The 22275-nt window shown below is 40.0% G+C and overlaps 2 protein-coding genes across 3 annotated transcripts; one reads left to right on the plus strand and one right to left on the minus strand.

The window, feature by feature from the left end:
- The first annotated feature begins 691 nt into the window (after positions 1–691).
- On the plus strand, positions 692–16530 carry TAF5 (TATA-box binding protein associated factor 5). The gene is made up of 11 exons (XM_055424738.2): positions 692–1258; positions 3473–3710; positions 7695–8010; positions 8738–8901; positions 9009–9144; positions 9880–10000; positions 10723–10852; positions 13399–13563; positions 14450–14627; positions 14790–14967; positions 15491–16530. The coding sequence occupies exons 1-11, from the start codon at positions 700–702 to the stop codon at positions 15706–15708; spliced, it is 2403 nt and encodes an 800-aa protein (XP_055280713.1). The 5' UTR covers positions 692–699; the 3' UTR covers positions 15709–16530.
- Positions 16522–22234, minus strand: ATP5MK (ATP synthase membrane subunit k). 2 transcript variants are annotated; one of them, XM_088842297.1, is made up of 4 exons: positions 22100–22234; positions 18401–18496; positions 18221–18313; positions 16522–16625 (listed from the first exon to the last, which is right to left on the minus strand). In XM_088842297.1, exons 2-3 carry the CDS (start codon positions 18485–18487, stop codon positions 18224–18226), a joined length of 177 nt encoding a protein of 58 aa, XP_088698423.1. In that variant the 5' UTR covers positions 18488–18496; positions 22100–22234; the 3' UTR covers positions 16522–16625; positions 18221–18223. The 2 variants fall into 2 exon arrangements, with proteins under 2 accessions (XP_088698423.1, XP_088698424.1); XM_088842298.1 differs by having other exon boundaries at positions 18401–18536; positions 22100–22205.
- Between the last annotated feature and the right edge of the window lie 41 nt (positions 22235–22275).

Consider the following 22275-nt stretch of genomic DNA (forward strand, 5'->3'; position numbering starts at 1 on the left):
CTGTTTTAAAATATACAATTAAAATGCGGCCTACTTGTAATAATGGATCACATAGCACGAACACAGCATATACACATTTCACAATCACAAAATTCAAGTCCTTAAAAACTTTTTATTGAAATACAACATATATACTGTAAGGGTCACAAAACGTGAGCTTGCAGCCCAATTAATTTTTATAAGGCATAAATGGGAAAAAGAAAAGTAACCGCCATCCAGAAAAAAAATATAAACATTACCAGTAACTCAGAAGCCTCCGTCTGGTAAATGATATATGCTTTTAAGTTAAAAACCTGGTTTCGAATCTTGACACTTTCCTCCTTCGTGACTTCGGCATTTTTAAAAGGTCTAGGTCTTGGTTGAGTAATCTGTATCGTGAGAATAATGGTATCTTATATGACTGCTGAATTAAAGGTCACATAATGTAAAACGTCCATCGCAGTGCCTGAAAAATAGCTGGTCTGCAATAAACGTAACTATTATCCGGCAAATGCAACAGGCTGTCCCCACGTCCCACTTCCTGCCTTTTTGCCACTCACTTTTCAAAGTTGCTCTTGCGGCGATTCCTTTTTCTCCTTCTTTATCGCCCCTCCTACTGCCGTAAATTGCCCTCCAGAGATGTCGTAAAATGCTCCTCCCCGCCCTCCATGTGGCGAAAACGCAATCACGCTTGACGGCGCGAGGTGGCTCAGCCGCAAGATGGCGGCGCTGGCAGAGGAGCAGACGGAGGTGGCGGTCAAGTTAGAGCCTGAGGGACCGCCGACGCTGCTACCTCCGCAGGCGGGGGACGGCGCTGGCGAGGGTGGCGGCGGCACAACCAACAGCGGCCCCAACGGCGGCGGCGGAAACGTTGCGGCGGCGTCGTCGGCCGGCGGGGATGGTGGGACCCCCAAACCCTCGGTGGCTGTCTCCGCCGTTGTACCGGCGGGGGCGGCCCCGGTGCCCGCCGCTGCTCCGGAGGCCAGCGCTCCCCACGACCGACAGACTCTGCTCGCCGTGCTGCAGTTTCTACGGCAGAGCAACCTCCGCGAGGCCGAAGAAGCGCTCCGCCGTGAGGCCCGGCTGCTGGAGGAGGCAGTGGCGGGCTCCGGAGCCCCGGGAGAGGCAGACAGCGCCGGCGCTGAGACGGCTAGCGCGCTTCTTAGCCGGGTCACTGCCTCGGCGCCCGGCCCTTCGGCCCCGGATCCTCCGGTCAGCGGCGCTTCGGGGTCCGCCGCCGTCTCGGGCTTAGCGACAGGTTCTGTGGCTCCGGGTAAAGGTGAGCCGCTGGGTCCCGGGTAGGCAGGATCGGCACGGCGGGGAGTGAGCCGGGAAGGCAGAGGCTGGCAGGCCTGCACCTCTGCGGGCTTGTTTTGAATTTCCTGGGCCCGCCTCTAGGGCCACATGCCCGCCCCTTTCCCTAGTGCGCCGGCTGCGCAGTCAAACCCTCTTCCGAGCTGTCAGTTCCAGCGAGAGGCTGTGGAGAGCTATTGAGCCGAAGAATGTATGGGGACGGTGGGCGCGGAGAGGCGGGAACTTTCAGGCTTTTGGTTCTTATTTGGGCTCTTGAGCTTTGGGCAGGGATGCAGCAACATTATTTGTACTAGCGTACTTCTACTATAAATATTTTATGTTGTTTATGTTAATTTTCACAGTTCCACTGTGAGGTAGACAGTACTTCTATTTTAGAGATGAGAAACCAGACCGAGAAAGGCCAAGGTATTTGCTTTGGACCACACAGCCAGAGAGTGATGGTACATAATGTAGCCAGTCTTTCTCAAAATATAGGCTAAATACCATTGGTGTTAAATCTTTTAGAGGAATGCAGATTCTTGGGCATCACTTCAGACTTAGTGAATCAGATCCTGTGCAGGTGGAGTCTGGGAATCTGCATTTTCAAATAAATGCTTCAGGAACTTCCCTGGTGGTCCAGTGGTTAAGAATCTGCCTTCCAACGCAGGGGACGTGGGAACGTGGTAGGGAACTGAGATCCCTCAAGCGTGGGGCAACTAGGCCCGCGCTCTGCAACTTCTGAGCCCGCATGCGGCAGGGAAAAATCCTCGGAGCCGCTACTAAGATCCAACGCAGCCAAAGATAAATAAATATTCTAAGGATTAAAAAAAAATGTTTCCAAGAGATATTGATGTATGGCAAGGTTTGAGAACAATTCATTTAGGAACAGGTATTGGACTTCAGTTTCTGTCTCTGTTGCTTTTACTTGTGTGATGCTGATTGTTACTCTTCTTAAGCTGGAGAGTTTTTCTCCTTCTGTTAAATGGGTTATTGTGAGATTCATATATATGTAAAATGTCTGGCACTGGCAAGTTTATGCCAAGTACCTATCCCTGACACCTGAGGCTCCCCGCTCCCCTTTTTCTTCAGCAATTGTTGTCACAAAGTCCGTGCAGTAAAAGCCATACACAACATAAAGTTTCAAAGGTGATCCTGAGCCAGTAAAAAATGTTTATTGAATTAAATTACCCATTGTAGAGCCTCTTGCCAAATTAACCTGTGTTTATGAGACCTAATCTTGGCAGCATTGCCAGGAGTGAAGTATGACTAGGAAGCACTGCAGCCCGTAAGTAGAAATGTGTGCAAAGGTGACTGAGAGGAATCTCTTTTGAATCTGAATTTTGTGAGTGAACTATAAGATGGATAAATTATGTTGTTGATTATTTTGCTATCATCTCTCCTCTTTTTAGAAACTTGACCTTCAGATTGTAACTCAGAAACAGGTAGAAAGGAAAAGAGGCCATCATAGTAACCAAAAAAACTGAAAATTTGTGCAGTAAAGAGCATAACAGTACTGTAATCACAACTTAAAAAATTTCCCACAAACCCTTATTTGATTGACAGATGTATTGTTTTTTGGTATTAAAATATTACAGATAAATACTCATGCTTTTTGTCTTGAAATGGTGGTTATGGAAATTGTTTTAAGCATATAAAATATATCTTTCTTTTGGAAATATAAAAGGCAAGTTCTTCCCACCATTAACATGGTTGTATTTTATAGGGAATGATAGATGTACATACGTGAAGATAACACAGGATAGGATGTGTTGCTGAAAAGTTGTGAAATACTCAGGTAGCTCAGAGAGCTGGGAATGTCACTCCAGGGCATGGCTTGGTGGTGGTGGGTGCCATTTGTACTGAGCCTTGAGAGAAGATTAATACCGTTGTTTGATTTGCACATACCATGTTTTATAAAATTTGTTTTTAAAATAGGGTAGTGCTAGGAAAAAGACTGAATCTTTTTGCTGTTGATTTGAAACTTTTTAAGATGTGGACAAACTGAAGGAGTTGTTGGATAGGTAACTGAACCAAACTGAATCCCATTAAAAGATTCTGTGATTGTGTCAGGGAAGAGTGTTTGAGAGGAGAGGGACAAACATCTGTGAAACAGTTCACCTCTGGACCTTAACAAAACAGCCTTATTCTCTTGGTGCTTGTCAGGTCATTTTCTTGAAGTTATTTTTCATTTTTTAAACAGTTGGAAGTGTAGCTGTGGAAGACCAGCCGGATGTCAGTGCCGTGCTGTCAGCCTACAGCCAACAGGGAGACCCCACGATGTATGAAGAATACTATAGCGGACTGAAACACTTCATTGAATGTTCCTTGGACTGCCATCGGGCAGAACTATCCCAACTCTTTTATCCCCTATTTGTACACATGTATTTGGAACTAGTCTACAATCAACATGAGAATGAAGCAAAATCATTCTTTGAGAAGTATGTGACTTTATACGTATTTATAAAAAATATGTATATGTAGCTATATATATATATACACACACACACGGGAATGTATATACACATCTATAACTACACAAATGTCAGATTGCAGATCGAAAAATACTTTATGAAGGAGAGGTATCTGGTGCCTCTCCTGAACCTAAAATGGAGGGTTTGATCTTGTTGAAGTCAGGAAAGGCTCCTAGAGGTGATGTTTGAGATAGGATCTGAAGATTGGAGAGGAGTTAACCAGAGGAAGAGAAAAGGGAAAAACTTGTGTGACAGCCCTGAGGCAGGAAGGATCAGGGTAGGCCCTGAGAGGAAAGAACGCTAGTGTGGCTGGAGCAGAGTATGGGGAGTGGGGTTTGGTACTACATGGAGCTTGATGGTTAGTTAGCGGCTGGAACAGGCAGGTTCTTAGGCCATGTTGAGGGTCTTTGTTTACCCTAAGATCAGTAGTTGGTCATATTGGGTAGGATTAGATTTGGCTGAGATTCACTGAAAAATCAAACAATAGCTGCCTAAATAAAAATTTATTTTTGCTTTTAAGAGCAGTAAAGAATTCATGTGCAGTGCAGGAGACACAGGAGACATGGGTTTAATCCCTGGGTCGGGAGGATCTCTTGGAGGAGGAAATGGCAACCCACTCCAGTATTCTTGCCTGGAAAATCATGTGGACAGAGGTCCTGGTGTGCTGCCATCCATGGGGGTGCAAAGAGTCGGACACGACTGAGCATGCACGCACTGCTACGACTAAGAGCAGTATGAAGCTGTGTTAGGATTAGATTACATGGAGAGTGACGAGAACCCCAAACATAAGAGGCTTGAGTATAATAAAAGTCTATTTCTCTCTCTCATGATGGAAGGCATTCGAGGACTTGGATGGAGTCCTTGATTATCTCTTGATCATGTAGTACTAACATCCTTGTCCTGCAGTTTCCAGGTGTGGTACAGGGTGACTCTACAGCTCTAAGAAATCCTATCAGTGTTAGAGTCAGCAGGGTGGGCACACATCCTTTCTAGAAGTTACAGCTATTTCTCCTTTTTTATATCATAAATCATTGGCCAAGGGAGGTAGGAAATATGGTCTTTACCTAGATGTCTGTGTGCTCAGCTAGTATTCCAGTGTTTTATTGCAGAGGAAGAAAGAAAAAAATGAATATCTGGGGACAGACATCTTTGCTACAGAAGTTGTTGAAGGACCATGCTTTATTAGATTTTATGTTTTGAAAGGACCTTTATGCGGGGGGGAAACAGATGATTGGGGGAATGAAGTGATTATAGACTGATCATTTTTGAAGTTATTGTAGTGGTTCTCAACTGAGGGTACCTCCTCCCTGGGTATTTGAAACTGGAGGTATTTTTGGTTGTTGTATCGACTTGACTGGAGGATCAAGTGTCTTAGGGATACCAGAAGTTCCCATATGAGCAGGTAGTCACACTTAGCAAAGAATTGTTCTGCCCCAAAAACTAGTAGCACCCATGTTGAGAAACACTGGACTGGGAAGGGCAGTAGATGTATTTGTGAAGCACTTGGTGAAGGATTAGATACAGGGGTAAAGGGGATAAAAGGGTAATTGATATTACCTGGGTATCTGGCTCCCTTAGCTGGACAGGGACATTCTTCACTTAGAAAACCCTGGAAGAGGGCAGGGTTTGCCAGGTTGTGGAATAATTTTGAGTTCATATTTTATGCCTTTGACTCATTTGAGAGATGTCAGGTTGATAGATGGAGGATATATAAGTCTCTGGGCTTAGAGGAGAGGTGGGGGCTAGAGCCATAAATTGGAGTTGTGTGCAATATTGATGAATAGGGATGAGATTGTTTGAAAGTGTTAGTCACTCAGTCATGTCCGACTCTTTGCAACCCCATGGACTGTAGCCTGCCAGGATCCTCTGTCTACGGGATTTCCCAGGCAAGAGTACTGGAGTGGGTTGCCATTTCCTTTTCCAGGGGATCTTTCTGACCCAGGGATCGAACCTGGGTCTCCCACATTGCAGTTTCTTTACTCTCTATGCCACCACGGAATCCAAGATTGTCTAGGAAGGAGTATGAAATAGAAATAAGTCAATGGGAGGGCTACACCTGCACCTCAGGGAACTCCAACATTTGGAGGAGAAGATTAATAAGAGTAGAAGAGACTACCATGTAGAAGAGAGATGAAAGGAGAGGCCAGAGAAGCAGAAGGAAGACCAGGAGAGTGCTGAGTTATGGAAAAGGCGTGTGTAAGATGGAGGTGTGCTTAACAGTTTGAATGAGAGCTCTTTATTTCAAGCAGTGGACCCAGAGGATAGGGCTTGTCAGGTGACACAGGTAGTGGTAATAGAGAAATAATAGAACCCAGGATTCCTGGCTTCTGTGCCATTATGTTTATTCATTATTCTACAATGCCTAATAGAAGGTATAGAAAGCAAATGTTTGATAGCTCAGTGTTTTTTTTTTTTTACCTTTTTATTTTGTATTGGGGTATATTCTATTAGCAAACAATGTTGTGATAGTTTCAGGTGAACAGTGAAGGGACTCAGTCATATGTATACATGTATCCAAACTCCCCTCCCATCCAGGCTGTCACATGACATTGTGTAGCTCCATGTTTTTGAAAGAAAATATTAAGGCTGATGGTGACAGAATTTCTAAGCTAATTATTCTTACAGTACTGTCATCAGAAGGGCTTCCCAGGTGGTGCTAGTGGTAAAGAACCCATCTTGCCAGTGCAGGAGATATGAGATGCTGGTTTGATCCCTGGGTAGGGAAGATACCCTGGAGGAAGGCATGGCAACCCACTCCAGTATTCTTGCCTTGAGAGTCCCGCGAGCAGAGGAGCCTGGCAGGTGGCGGTCCATAGTGTTGCAGAGAGTTGGATGTGACTGAAGCGACTTGTCAGGCATGCATGCACTGTCCTCAAAAAGCCTCTTCCTCTTCAAATCTCATGGTGTAGCCATCTCCTCACCTAGGAAGCTGGGATATCATAGGGACTGACTCTGTGTGTCTTTGTCATGAACAATCTCAGCCCTTGCCAGGACCCCATGCTCAGATGAGGTTTTCGGCAGAGACTAATACAAAAATTAAGAGGCTGAGATTTCTAATTTCGTTCACATCTTAGAAACTTCATTCATATATTGGTGAGTCATGCTAGGCTAACACAGGTAACAGATTAGGAAACTATTGGCTGTGTGTCAGAGCTAAAGCCCTAATATCTTTAATCATTTGTTTTCTAAATGTTTTTGCATTGTTTGCTGCTCTTTGTGAATGTTACTATATGATTTTTATATTTTATATTATTAGAATAATTAAGGTTTGTAGAAACAAAATTATGTTTAAATTTAGCAATTAACACCAAAGCTGAAAGCTTTATATAATTGCCTTTGGTAATGGTGAGTAAATGGGAGTGCTCACTCTTTGATATAAACATGTTCTTTAGTCATGTTATTAAAGTACTGATGTTTAATATTTATATCTGATATTAAGAATATAAGAAATCACTAAAAATGATGAGTTTTGTGAGAATGTCATGCATTGATTATTGTTGAGAGACTGAGTGATAGGTATGTTGAGTTTATTATGTTAATTTCTACTTTAGTATGTGTTTGAAATTTCCCATAATAAAAAGTTTTAAAAAGTGGGTTTTGAGAGAACATAAGATTCTAACATTTTCAAATCTCTGCCAATCGTGGCATTCAAATGTGACTGTCCACCAGTGGTGGATATCTTATCTTTCATTCATCTATGGTGTTTATTTCAAATTCCCTTAAAATGTTTATGATGCATTTCACTAGAGAATTAACTTGGTCATTTTTAGGATGAATTCAGAGCTGAATTGTAATCATTTTGAATTGTGTTACTTCTGATTCTACAACTTAGTCCAGGATTATTCAAACTACTACGTTGAAAGTATTCTGGGATGTTTATAAATAAATGGGGGAGAGGCAGATCCCTTAATGATTACATTGAAAAATGCCTTTTTAAAATCACTGAAACAGGTTCCATGGAGATCAGGAATGTTATTACCAGGATGACCTACGAGTATTATCTAGTCTTACCAAAAAGGAACACATGAAAGGGAATGAGACCATGTTGGATTTTCGAACAAGTAAATTTGTTCTGCGTATTTCCCGAGACTCGTACCAACTCTTGAAGAGGCATCTTCAGGAGAAACAGAACAATCAGATATGGAACATAGTTCAGGAGCACCTCTACATTGACATCTTTGATGGGATGCCGCGTAGTAAGCAACAGATAGATGCGATGGTGGGAAGTTTGGCAGGAGAGGCTAAACGAGAGGCAAACAAATCAAAGGTATGGGAATAAGAACTATGTAATGCAGATTATGAAAACTTGTTGCATTTCCATCTACATAATTTACACATTTTTCTTACAGCTAGTTTGGGGATAATTTTAGACTGTATACTAAGTTTCATGTTCTAAGGATGATGTGTATATTAGTGAGGATTTGAGAATGGTTGCATTTAACAGAACCCTGATTACACAGGCTGAAACACGTAAGGTTTTTTTTCCTCACATAAAATGAATTAAAGAGGAACGCCCTCCTAGGCCTTCCTACCTGGCTCCTTTTACTTTCTGCTGTGCCGCCTTCAGAATGGCTTTCTTCATTGTGTTCACAGGTGGCTATTGCAGCTCCAACTTTGCAATTGTGTTCCAGGAAGGCAGAAGGGGGAGGATATACCTGCTGAATCTCCCTTCTTATGAGGAAAAGAGTATTTCTAAAACACCACCCAGTATGTTTGTGTATATGTCTTTTGGCAGGAATGATACAACATGGCCATTCTCAGCTGTGAGGGAGCCTGGGAACAGAAATGATTTTAACTGAACATGCTGCTGCTCCAACAAAATCAGGGTTCTGTCAGTAAGGAAGAAGGAGAGACTGGCTATTGGGTAGACAAGTACAGAATCGGTTTCAGGATACAAATGACCCTATTATAATTGTGATTCCTATCAAGATATTGAGAAAATATATCAATAGAAAAAAAAGTAATTTTAAAAAATTGACTCTCTTGATTTGTAGGTATTTTTTGGCTTATTAAAAGAGCCAGAAATTGAGGTACCTTTGGATGATGAGGATGAAGAAGGAGAAAATGAGGAAGGAAAACCTAAAAAAAAGAAGCCTAAAAAAGATAGTATTGGATCCAAAAGTAAAAAACAAGATCCCAATGCTCCACCTCAAAATAGGTGAGGGAAAAAACCTCAGGAACGTGTGTGGAAGTGTAAGACGATGTTATAGATGGTTCCAGTTTTTTAATATTCAGAGTAATTTCCAGTTTGTTTTTCTTTCACAGAATCCCTCTTCCTGAGTTGAAAGATTCAGATAAATTGGATAAGATAATGAATATGAAAGAAACCACAAAACGAGTACGCCTGGGGCCAGATTGTTTACCTTCCATTTGCTTCTATACATTCCTCAATGCTTACCAGGTTGGTAAAATAATTGGGTAGTTTCTGGGAGAAAATTGGGAGAGTCATGGAAAATGGTGATTAACCATTAAAAGTAGCTTAGATGTCTTAACTAAAATGGAGTTTTCTTATTTAAACTCTTGATATAAATATGGCTTAAAGATAGCAGTTAGAAAAGGAGAATTGGACATTGCTCAGAATAGATAGATGACAATGTTTAAAAGACTTTTAGCAACTTGTTGGTACCAGAATCTTGTTTGTATGTATCCTTTGTTTCACTGATCAGAATTCTGCTAACCTTTGAAAAAGGAGGAAGCTATGTGGTTCATCTCTTTGAACTTAAGTACTTACTTAAATTTTTAATTAAGAATTCTTTATATCCTTATAGACTTTTTATAATAGACTGCTGAGGATATATTTAGTAAAGTACAAAAATAATTACATATACTTTGTACTATAATTATGGCTGATTTGCATTGTATGACAGAAACCAACACAACATTGTAATTTTCCTCCAATTAAAAAATAAAATACAACACTTGATTTATATATGCATTCCAAATTTGGAGGGCAAAAAGTAACTTATGACATGTTCTCACTATAAGTGTATTTGAACAGTGAATTTCAAAAGAGAATGAAATCTCAAATGATCTTTTATGTGAAGAAAAATAGTTGTCATTATGTGTTCTCTCAGATGTGATTATAATTTTTTTCCCCTAAAACAGTATTGTTTAGTATGTATTTTTTAATTGGCAGGGCCTCACTGCAGTGGATGTCACTGATGATTCTAGTTTGATCGCTGGAGGTTTTGCAGATTCAACTGTCAGAGTGTGGTCTGTGACACCGAAAAAACTTCGTAGTGTCAAACAAGCAGCAGGTAACTGAGATGACCTGTCAGAATACAAACTCATCATTAGTTTACACCAATCTTTATTTTATGGAATATACCAGGACATTGTGATCTTGGCAGAATTTCACTTGATTTTACTTTAAGTCAAATTGTTAATATTCCCAACAGTGAAAAGTGTATTGGAGTGGCAATCAGGAGACTGGGATGCTAGACTGATTTAATTTCTCTGGTCCTCCGTTTTCTCATCTGTAGAATGAGGGCATTAGGGTAGAAAACTCCCTAAAGTTAAAAATCTAACATTTTATGATTGTTTGTAAATTTTAAAAAAGTCTTCAAATACTGGGAGAGTACTTTTCTGTTTTTGCCATAAAAATGGCTAAAATGAACTAAGATCAGGGTTACATTTTAAAGTTTCTTGCTAGTTGTATTGTTTAAAGATAACACATTCTCAGTAATTTAATATTTCTGTAGTTTTATTTTGTGAAACATTGTGATATAGTGGATAAATTGTTTCAGCCCTAGTTCCAAGACTAAGTAGCTGTGTGTGCATGTTATTAACTGTTCTGAACCTCACTTTCTTCTCTTATACACTGAAGTGATAGCACCTAATTTAAAGACATTAGCATAGTGGTTGGTAAGTAGGAGGAACAGTTCAAGTGTTAGTTCTTCTCCTAAACTCTGATATATTAAATAATTGCCTTATTTTAATGAATGTATTGTTAAAAAGTAATATTTCTGGATCATTTTAGATCTTAGCCTCATAGATAAAGAATCTGATGATGTCTTAGAAAGAATCATGGATGAGAAAACAGCAAGTGAGTTGAAGATCTTGTATGGTCACAGTGGTCCCGTCTATGGAGCCAGCTTCAGTCCAGATAGGTAAAATACAAACTATAAGAATTAAATACTGCTGTATTACATTGATATTAAATGAAAGTTATATGAAATATATATATGTTATGTGAAAGTTAACTACTAGAAACATTATGCAAATGTTGGGGAAAATACTTTTAGAAAAATCCCATGGTTGTCTATCATTCATTATCTTTTAGAATCTTGCCCTCTGCTAATTCATCTTGGGGTACTGGTGTATAGTAGCTAAATTTCCAAAATCAGGATGCATAACTTCAGGGTTTGCTGGTTATAAAAATCAGCTTTAGTTTTGTGTAACTCCAGTAGGGATTGAATTGCTTCTTTGGGTTCCTGCTATGTGTTTGGTGGCTACTGCTGTCTTCTGTGGAGAAGGCAATGGCACTCCACTCCAGTACTCTTGCCTGGAAAATCCCTTGGATGGAGGAGCCTGGTAGGCTTCAGTCTATGGGGTCGCTAAGAGTCAGACATGACTGAGCAACTTCTCTTTCACTTTCACTTTCCTGCGTTGGAGAAGGAAATGGCGGCCCACCCCAGTGTTCTTGCCTGGAGAATCCCAGGGACGGGGGAGCCTGGTGGGCTGCCGTCTATGGGGTCGCACAGAGTCGGACATGACTGAAGTGACTTAGCAGCAGCAGCTGTCTTCTGTCATTTCCAAATTCACAACAGATTCCTGATATTAAAAGCATATTACCTATCAACTGAAGATTTATCTTTTTTTCCTCCATCTATTAGTGTCCTCTTTGATTACTTTCACCGGTGTTTTATAGTTTTCTATGTACAGGTCTTTTGTTTCTTTAGGTAGATATATTCCTGAGTATTTAATTCTTTTCGTTGCAACAGTGAATGGAATAGTTTCCTTAATTTCTCTATTTTCTCATTATTAGTGTATAGGAATTTATAGTGTATAGTGCAAGGGATTTCTGTGTGTTGATTTTATATCCTGCAACTTTATTGTATTCATTGATTAGCTCTAGTAGTTTTCTGGTAGAGTCTTTAGGGTTTTCTGTGTAGAGGATCATGTCATCAGCAAACAGTGAAAATTTTACTTCTTCTTTTCCAATTTGGATTCCTTTTATGTCTTTTTCTGCTCTGATTGCTGTGGCCAAAACTTCCAGAACTATGTTAAATAGTAGTGGTGAGAGTGGGCACCCTTGTCTTGTTCCTGACTTTAGGGGAAATGCTTTGTTTTTCATCATTGAGGATAATGTTTGCTGTGGGTTTGTCATATATAGCTTTTATTATGTTGAGGTATGTTCCTTCTTTTCCCACCTTCTGGAGGGTTTTTATCATAAATGGATGTTGAATTTTGTTGAAGGCTTTCTCTGCATCTATTGAGATAATCATGATTTTTATTTTTCAGTTTGTTAATGTGGTGTATTACATTGATTGATTTGCGGATATTGAAGAATCCTTGCATTCCTGGGATAAAGCCCACTTGGTCATGATGTATGATCATGTGTTGTTGGATTCTGATTGCTAGAATTTTGTTAAGGATTTTTGCATCTATGTTCATCAGTGATATTGGCCTGTAGTTTTCTTTTTTTGTGGGATCTTTACCAGGTTTTGGGATTAGGGTGATGGTGGCCTCATAGAATGAGTTTGGAAGTTTCCCTTCCTCAGCAATTTTCTGGAAGAGTTTGAGTAGAATAGGTGTTAGCTCTTCTCTAAATTTTTGGTAGAATTCAGCTGTGAAGCCGTCTGGACCTGGGCTTTTGTTTGCTGGAGGATTTTTGATTACTTCTATTTCCTTGCTTGTGATGGGTCTGTTAAGATTTTCTATTTCTTCCTGGTTCAGTTTTGGAAAGTTGTACTTTTCTAAGAATTTGTCCATTTCTTTGTATAATCAAAGGAACTAATATTGATAAGGGAATTGGAAACCCACAAAAATGTCTATTTTTCATGATCTCTTCACATTCTATAGCAATGTGAGGAGGGTATTTTTTTGTTTTTCGTAATACCATCTGTATCTTATTGCTTTCAGTCCAAAATCTTTCATAAAGATTTTCATCTTTATGAAACTTGGAGAATGAAAATTTTTGTTTTTTATAGGGTTTAGTCAGATGGTACATTTATACTTGAGGGAAACTTCTCATTTCACTGAAAACCATAGTACTTTCTGAGTAGTTTACTTTTGAAAGCTTTTTACCCAGCTTTGTATAGGGTATGAAAACAGCAACTCCATTGTAAAGTAAAAAATTACTGATTTTAAGTGACATATCTCTCAGAAGCCTTTTTCAGGTGACCTTATTTGACAATACTTTTTGTCATTACCTCTTGGTTTTTTGTTTTTCGTTTTCCAAAGAACTGTGATTTTCTTAATAGGTACTGTTTTAAAAAAACCTAAGCTTATTCAGTAGGTGCTCAGTAGATGTAGTGTCATGGCTAACATTAGTACTTTCAACTCTTGTTATCTACTGTGAATTTCAGGCATAAATTAAAACTGAGATGTAGTAGTCAGTTACCTATATTTAACATATACAAATGTACAGAGAAACTGGACAGGTAACTTAAGTTATTCCAGGAATCAAATATATTACCTTCTCTTTTCTCAGGAACTACCTGTTGTCCTCTTCAGAGGATGGAACTGTTAGACTGTGGAGTCTTCAAACATTTACTTGTTTGGTGGGATATAAAGGACACAACTATCCAGTGTGGGACACACAGTTTTCTCCATATGGATATTATTTTGTATCAGGGGGCCATGACAGAGTAGCTCGGTAAGAACATTATGAGCTTAGGACTGGGCCTATTCAACAAGCAGAATGGTTTCTTGTTGGGAATTACAAACTCCAGCCAAACTTATTTTCACTTGTTATTATCAGCTTTTTGAGAATGTCAGCATTTGTAGGTCATCTGAAAACTAATTTGGGACAAATATTTCTGTGTCTGCAGTCATGTCTACACCAAGAGTCCATGCCTTACCCTTCCCCAAGTGGATGCTAAACTTTTGTCTTTTGCAGCCACTGTGAGCCCTTTTATTTCCATCCTGTGTTTATGGTAGCTTGGGTTTGAAATTATTTGTGGTAGCCCCCCATTGGGGTCTTCCCTGGTGGCTCAATCAGTAAAGAATCTGCCTGCAATGCTGGAGACCCGGGTTTGATCCCTGGATTGGGAAGATCCCTTGGAGAATAAGTGGCAACCCACTCCAGTATTCTTCTTTGGGAAATCCCATGCAGAATAGCCTGGTGGCTCCAGTCCAGGGGCTGCAGAGTCAGACACAACTTAGTAAACCACCACGTGGTAGCCAAAACTAGGGAAAAATACTCTAGGAGTTAGACTAGGAGTTGGATTGGAGATTGTACATACAGAGAACTAAAGGATTATAGAATTAAAAAATTTTTGGACCATGTTAACTAAGTTGAACTTGGTGCTTTCAGTGCTGAGGGCACCAGTTAAATCCCTGTTTGGGGAACTAAAATCCCACAAGCTGCATGGCATAGCTTAAAAAAAAAAAAGTTTCATCCTCCTTTCCCTCAGGTAAACTAGTGAAGGGGACCCACTTACAGCTAATATTTCACATGGTTGTTCCTATATTTTGGATAGAACTTCGCATTTCAGAGTTAACTACTAATTACCTTGTGTTTTCAATAATTTTTTAAAAAGGCTCTGGGCTACAGATCACTATCAGCCTTTACGGATATTTGCTGGTCATCTTGCTGATGTGAATTGTACCAGATTCCATCCAAATTCTAATTATGTTGCTACGGGCTCTGCCGACAGAACTGTGCGGCTCTGGGATGTCCTGAATGGGAACTGTGTAAGGATCTTCACTGGACACAAGGTATTTTAACTTTCATTATTCCAACATACAAGGTTCTTTTGAGATTAAAATAGTGATATACATTTTAAAGATACTGTCCACACCACTCAACTTTATGTTATAGTTCTTTTGTCTCATTTTCTTAGGTATTTTTAATTGATTCTTGCCATGTATGTTTTTTAGGGACCAATTCATTCCTTGACATTTTCTCCCAATGGGAGATTCCTGGCTACAGGAGCAACAGATGGCAGAGTACTCCTTTGGGACATTGGACATGGTTTGATGGTTGGAGAATTAAAAGGACACACTGATACAGTCTGTTCACTTAGATTTAGTAGAGATGGTGAAATTTTGGCATCAGGTAAATGACTAGAACTGGCTTTGTGGTTAAGGGTCAATTGTATATTTAAAGGAAGCACTGAATCTTGACAATTGCAAAATTAAGTCCTATTTTGGATTTTGCTTCTCCTTAGCATGATTCAGGATTGTTACCTACATGTATATTGACTTCTCAGGTTAAGCTACTGCATGCGACAAGTTGACTCACTGGAAAAGACTCTGATGCTGGGAAAGGTTGGGGGCAGGAGAAGGGGACGACAGAGAATGAGATGGCTGGATGGCATCACCGACTCTGTGGACATGAGTTTGAGTGAACTTCGGGAGTTGGTGATAGACAGGGAGGCCTGGCGTGCTGTGATTCATGGGGTCGCAGAGAGTCGGACACGACTGAGCGACTGAACTGAACTGAAATTCTTTAGAGGGAATAGAGTTGTTAAGTTCAGATTTCTTTTACCAGAAATGTAAATATATAAAGTATACTTGACATGTCAGAAATTTAAATATGGTAGATTTTACTAAATGGTTTCCTTTTGATTTGCACTTAGGTTCAATGGATAATACAGTACGGTTATGGGATGCTGTCAAAGCATTTGAAGATGTAGAGACTGATGACTTTACTACAGCCACAGGGCATATAAATTTACCTGAGAATTCACAGGAGTTATTGTTGGGAACATATATGACCAAATCAACACCAGTTGTACACCTCCATTTTACTCGAAGAAACTTGGTTCTAGCTGCAGGAGCTTACAGTCCTCAATAAACCATCGGTATTAAAAGACCTTTGGAAACTACTGTTTGAAAAAGGGAGACTAAAAGCAAATACCTCAGTGATTAATATTTAAGCTACAAAGAATGTTTTGTCTATATGGATCTGGAAGTATGCTGCTTAGAAAATCTGTACAGGACAGTTCCATGTTTCTATAGCAACCACATTTAACTAATTTCCGTTAGTTGAATAAGAGGTATTATGTTTGTGGAGGGGACATTCATGGTGCTTTGGATTGTGTGGAAACTATGCATTTTCTGTTCAAATGCTATTTTAATTTATTATGTTAAAAAAATCAATTGATTTCAATAATTCATCCTGCTTCAAGATTCAAATTTAATACCATATTGAATTTTAGCTGAAGAATTCCATGAGCATGTATGTTTCTGCTGTAAAAATGTAGTTACTGTATGGCACTCAAGTACTATGTTATATGATCCACTAACATTTTTGCTTGGCTCATGATTAGTGGAATGTACGTTAACTGGCTAAGATGAACTACAATTCCTTTCTGAGAAATAGATGAAGTACAACCATCCACTGACATCTGAATTTATACCTGTTGGATTGAGTGCACCCAAACACTCTATAAACAAGGTGAAATTAACTTCCATGTTCTACTTCAGCTAAAATGGCTACATACAACCTAGTACACTTGAAGTCAGACATTTCAGTTGCTTACCTCCAGTACTGAGCCTTGCTTTGGAAAACTGAAAGATTTAGACCAAGTTACTGCCAGTTTTTCGCCTTTGTTGCATTTTGTACAGTTTTTATATTTTTGATATCTTGTAAATAAAGACAACCAGCTTTTCCAGATTCATAATTTATTGTACAAATTGAGTATCACATGATGAGTTGACATTAGCTTCTTCAGGCATGGGAACTTAACAGATAATGTACAGTTCAGAATCCTATAAACAAAGCAAAAATAGTTTAGACACAAAGGTGTCCAACTCTGCTTTTAAGACACTCAGTAATTATTAGTAAAAGACTATCCATGAACCTCCCTGAAATTGAATGCAGATTCATTAGATCCTCAAAGGAGTAACTCCCCCAAATTTAGTTGTCTCTCAGCTTTCAACAATTTAATCCAAACTCCCATCATTAACAAAAGAGCTGTCAATGATTCAGTATGATCCAAAATATACATTGTTGTAAAAGCCTAGTACATAAGATACTGGATTGACCAAAAAGTTTGTTCAGGGTTTTCTGGCTTATGGGAAAACCTGAATGGACTTTTTTGCCAACCCAGTAACATTTTTCCCTCCCCATAAAGTAATAGTTTAAATAGTAGAAAGGAGGAAGGATGGTAGTATCCCCATTATAAAAACAGAGTAAGGAGGTACCTAATATGAAAATCTGGGCTTCCCTTGTGGCTCAGATGTAAAGAATCCACCCCAGTATCCTTGCCTGGAGAATCCCAGGAACAGAGGAGCCTGGTGGGCTATGGTCTATGGGGTCGCAAAGAGTCGGACACAACTGAGTGACTGAGAGCACACATAGTATGAAAAATTGGGCAAAAAAACTACCTGAATGTCAGGGAAAACCATGGATCACTGCATTTTGGGCTATGCAGTCAGTCTACTATGGTCAATAATTTGGGGACTGGAAAAGGTCTTAAGAGCAGAGGAAAAAATTTTCTGTCATGGAAAGCTACATTAGATAAAATCTAGGTTTGGGGTTTTCTGCACATCGTCTGCTGCCAACAAAATACTTACTACACAAGCAAGGCAAGTGGGCATTGGGTCGCACTAAGAAGAAAATGAAGTCTAGGTGGGATTTAAGGAAATGACAGAATTGCTTACATAAAAATTTGAAAGCAAGATGCATTTGCAACTGATTTAAAAGGCTGGTGAATTACTACCAAAAAAAATTACAAAAAGAACTTATTCAAGAAAGAAAGAATCTTTACAAAAAGAAAAGTCCTAGATGTTAAATAAAAACACAGAATGTTAAAAATACAGATGGTAATCAAATGGAAAAAATATACAACTTCATAAATATTTTTATTCATCAAACTAACAAAACTCAGAAACTGATATTATTTAACATTGGGGGGGGCGGGGGGGGGAAGGGAGAGAGAAAGCTAGGTATCCCACAACCCTTTCAGAAGGCACTTAAGAGAACAATCACGTATAAATACTTCTTGCTCAAAAGCATTCATTGTAATGTTATTTATATTTTAAAAAATTCTAGTAGGAAACAGATCTGTATAAAATAAATCATATAGCCATGAGCATCCATGCATTCAAATTTATAGAGAACACACATGTTATAAAGCAAAATTACAGATATGGACCATAGCCATTGGAAACCAGACAAATACAATAAAAAAGAGCTAAACTGAGATATTAAAAACTGTCAGGGTGATGGAGACATGGGCAATATTTTTCTTTTTCCTGAATGTAATAAAATTTTGAACAATGACAACAGTATTACTTTTATAATGTGGGGGAGGGGAACCCCTAACATCAAAATGGCAAAGTTTTAAATGTTATCTCCTTACTGTTTATGTTGCTTTCACAGCTGGAGTTTTTTTAGACCTTAACTTGAAGTATAAGACTATCAAAGCAATACTTCCATATGTGGCCAGCACACACTGAAAAAGAAAGGAAAAAGCAAACAAGAGTTGTCACATCTATATTATTCTAAAACATAACTACTTAAAAGTATCATTAATACTTACATTCATTCTCCCTGTGAGAGTGTAAGAGTTGAAATATTTTTTGATACCAGTGAAATGGAACTGGGCATCAGCTTCTGGACCTGCCATGATTTCAATCTTTCAAAAAAAGAAAGAAGGCAACAAATTGGTTTGGATGCTATTTAAAAGAAAAAAAAATTTTAATTAAAAAATTAGTCATATAAGTATTATATATTGCATATAAATATTGTAAATTTTATGTATGCCTCACCCAACAAAGCAGTAGCAAAATGGTGGAAAAAACATTGCTAAGAATTTGGAAGGAGGACTTTTGTCTTGGTTGCTATCACACAACATTCCAGATTACACATCAGATAACACATAGAGAGAACACAGTAGTCTCTAACTCCATCTTCTGACCCAAAATTGGTTGATGTTTTCATTCCTGGCTCTATCCATATATCATAGCACACTGTACATGAATTCCATCAGTTTTAAGACTAGTTAAAAGCTGGAGCTTGTGATACTTTTCAAAATCTCTCAGAGGGGTAACAACCAAAACAACTAACTGAACAGCTCACCTTGCAACACCACTTTTTCAGTTTTTCCTATAAATAATTTAGGACCTCCATGGGAAGGAGGAGACAGGATTATTTATTACCAAATGGAATTAATACATACTAACTATTGGTGGTGGAAGGGAAGCTGAAATCCTTACTCCTTACAGCAAAAACAGATGAAAACATGTAAATGTAAAAAGTGAAACCAAAATATCTGAAGAAAACATGGGCAAACATTTTAATCATCTTAGGGAAGGGAAAATACAAAGGTGACCGAAGAAGCACAGATAATCAACCTCATGATCAGTGAAGGAACTATGAAATGAGACAAATATTTAACCATCAGACTGCAAAGATAAATTTATCACAATAAGCAGCAGTAGTGGGAATGTGGGAAAAAAAGCAGTCTCTCTGCTGCCTGGAGGGAGTGTAAACTGGAGGCAGTACAACCTTCCTAAAATGCAATTCTGTAATATCTACTGAATTATGACAGGGTATATATAGTTTACTCTTTTATCTAGTTGGTTCAATTTGTTCACCAGGAATTTATCCTTATATATAGAAATATTATAAAGTGGAAACATGTAGTATGGTTCAAGAATGGTAACTGAAATACAGTTTATGGAAATAACTACAAGTGCATTTACAGGAAACTGATAAATGATGGTTCCCATGGGGGGAAACAGAAATGCATGGAGATCTTTAAATATAGATACGAAAAGATGTCCCCTTGCAATATTAAATATTAAAAGTTCCTATTTCTGGGCATTATAGAGCACATCAAAGGTTCTCAAAGTTTGGTCCCTACACTGTCAGCATCCATGGAAACTCATTGGAAATGCAAATTCTCAGGCTTTTTGAATCAGAAACTCTGGGGCCCAGCAATCTGTTTTAATATGCCATCTAGGTGATTCCGATCAATCCTGGATGTTCATTGGAGGGAATGATGCTAAAGCTGAAACTCCAATACTTTGGCCACCTCATGCGACGAGTTGACTCACTGGAAAAGACTCTGATGCTGGGAAAGGTTGGGGGCGGGAGGAGAAGGGGACGACGGAGAATGAGATGGCTGGATGGCATCACCAACTCTGTGGACATGAGTTTGAGCGTACTCCGGGAGTTGGTGATGGACAGGGAGGCCTGGCGTGCTGTGATTCATGGGGTCGCGGAGAGTCGGACACGACTGAGCGACTGAACTGAACTGAGGTGATTCCGATGTATGTACAGAAAACCAGACTCTTACTAGCAATTATATAGGGGGGAAAAAAAACCCTTGAATATACAGCAGACTTGAAAAAGGGATTACATCTATAGAGCCTATGTATTTCACAAAGGCCATGTATTTCTTTTATAAAGGCACATCAAAAGTCACCAGAGCAACACTCGAAAACTCGTCTGTATGACCGCCTATCTACCACGACCGACGCCACGCCGAGTCGATTGGCAATATAGACGAGCCGGTCGAGGTCCGGTCGAGATTGGCAGGCAGTGGCAGTGACTCAGCCGACTCTTGATGAAATAGACTCAGGGGAAACCTGTGAGGAAGTTGCTGCTATGGAAACCGACACTCTACAGTTTGCCATTCAAAGGCCTTCAGGGGCATTCACAAGCATAGAATTGGCAATGAAAATCTCGACAAATAACCTTAATTGTGAATACTGTTTCAAGAAGGTTCTTGCAGCAATGAAGGATTCCAAACTTCCTTGGGTCACCTTAGAGGCCTTGGCCAGTCCAGTCCAAGTAGGAAAATATCCATTAAAAGAAAATTTTATGATATGGCTTTTATATTAACGGTTTTAGTAAACTTATTAAAGACGTGTTTTTCCATTCATCTTCAGGACTGATTTTTGGATTCTTAACAGTATCAAGCAGGTTTCTAGGAAAAACCCTACAGAAAACAAGGGTTTAATTCCCACCAACTTGTGTCTAACATTTTCAGAAGAATGTGGTATCCAACTGAAACAATCTTAAGGTGCCTTAAATCTCCCTCTACACAATAAAGAAGGAAGGCTGATGTCTGCAATATTCCACAGAGGACTAATTCTGACTGTAGGGGAAGGCACAGTTTACCAGCGGCAATTTAGTCGAAATCCGAAAAACGCTGAGATGGAAGGGGAAGTGAGATGTTGCTGCTAAACAACTGCAGCAAAGCCGGTAAGCACTTCGGTTAGTATCCTTGGCAAACTTCAGGTTGCTTTCGGGCAAAGATCAAGAATCCTTGTGTTAAGTGTACTTCGTGGAATAATTAAACCGAAATTTGCTTTCCTTTTGAGTTATACATCAGTTTAGAAAGACATGAATGAAAGATACCTAAGATTAAACAGAACCGTACTAATTGTTAAACTGTAGCCTATGGCAAAGTCTAAGCCATGGGGTCTTCGCTTGTTTCTAACTGCGCCGCGAACTACTTTTAAATATAATTAATCTTTATATGCCTCTCTTAACCTGTAAAACGGGCACTTCAGAAAAGGCCCAAAGTGACCCACTACCCTCGCTACTTTCTGTTGCTCGGTACTGCTGGTCGGACTGATCAGACACCTATCTGAAATGGTGAGATCTCGCGCGAAAAGAGGCAAACACAAGAGACAGCCTCTCAGGTACCAGAAGCTGCCTCTGGTACAAGGAGTTTATAGCTCTCTGTTCTAGCTACTATTAGTTAAAGGGCTTCCCGCCGACCGAACACAGACAGATATCTAACCCGCTTACCCGGGGCCGGGCCACACTCACTCTCGCCGGACAAAGGCTGCAGCGCAGCTAAAGGAGACCTGGCTGGACAGCTTCCTAAACATAGCTCGGTGGAAACAAACTGCTTTGGGCATACAGTGGAAGAGAGGTGACTATGACGAGAGGTAGGGTCGGAAGTCCGAGTTCTGATCCAATATTACGTCACTGAGTGACCTTGGGGGGGCCCTCCCTTCCCTGCGGGCCTCCTTTTCTCCACTGGAAAATACATTTTAAGGGCCTTTAGGAACCTCGCGCCGAGGCTTCCCAGTCACTGTCCGAACCCTCAACGCCCGGCCTCCATTTTCTCTGATTCCTTTTCTATTCACCATCACTCTCCGCCAACCCCCACCAGAGCGAAGGCCTCACGGTGTGCCCGGACCAGCAGACAGTCTGATTCCAGGACGGCCCTGCAAAGCGGAGGCGCGTGGTCTAAACCCACGTTCCCCTCCACACTCACCTTTCCAGGGGTTCAAACTCCACGGCCTGTGTCCTTCACCGTACGCCGCTGCCCCTCGATTCCCACCGGAAGACACCACCTCCCCCTCCGGCGTTCAACGGGCCGGAAGGGTTCGGCCTTCTGCGTCGATTGGCTACCTTTCTAAGCCCCGCCCTTCCATTTCCTGTCTCTAAGTC

This window comes from Moschus berezovskii, chromosome 12, assembly GCF_049115385.1.
Source record: "Moschus berezovskii isolate FMDL1 chromosome 12, NW_MosBer_1.0, whole genome shotgun sequence".
Taxonomy (NCBI): Eukaryota; Metazoa; Chordata; class Mammalia; order Artiodactyla; family Moschidae; genus Moschus; species Moschus berezovskii.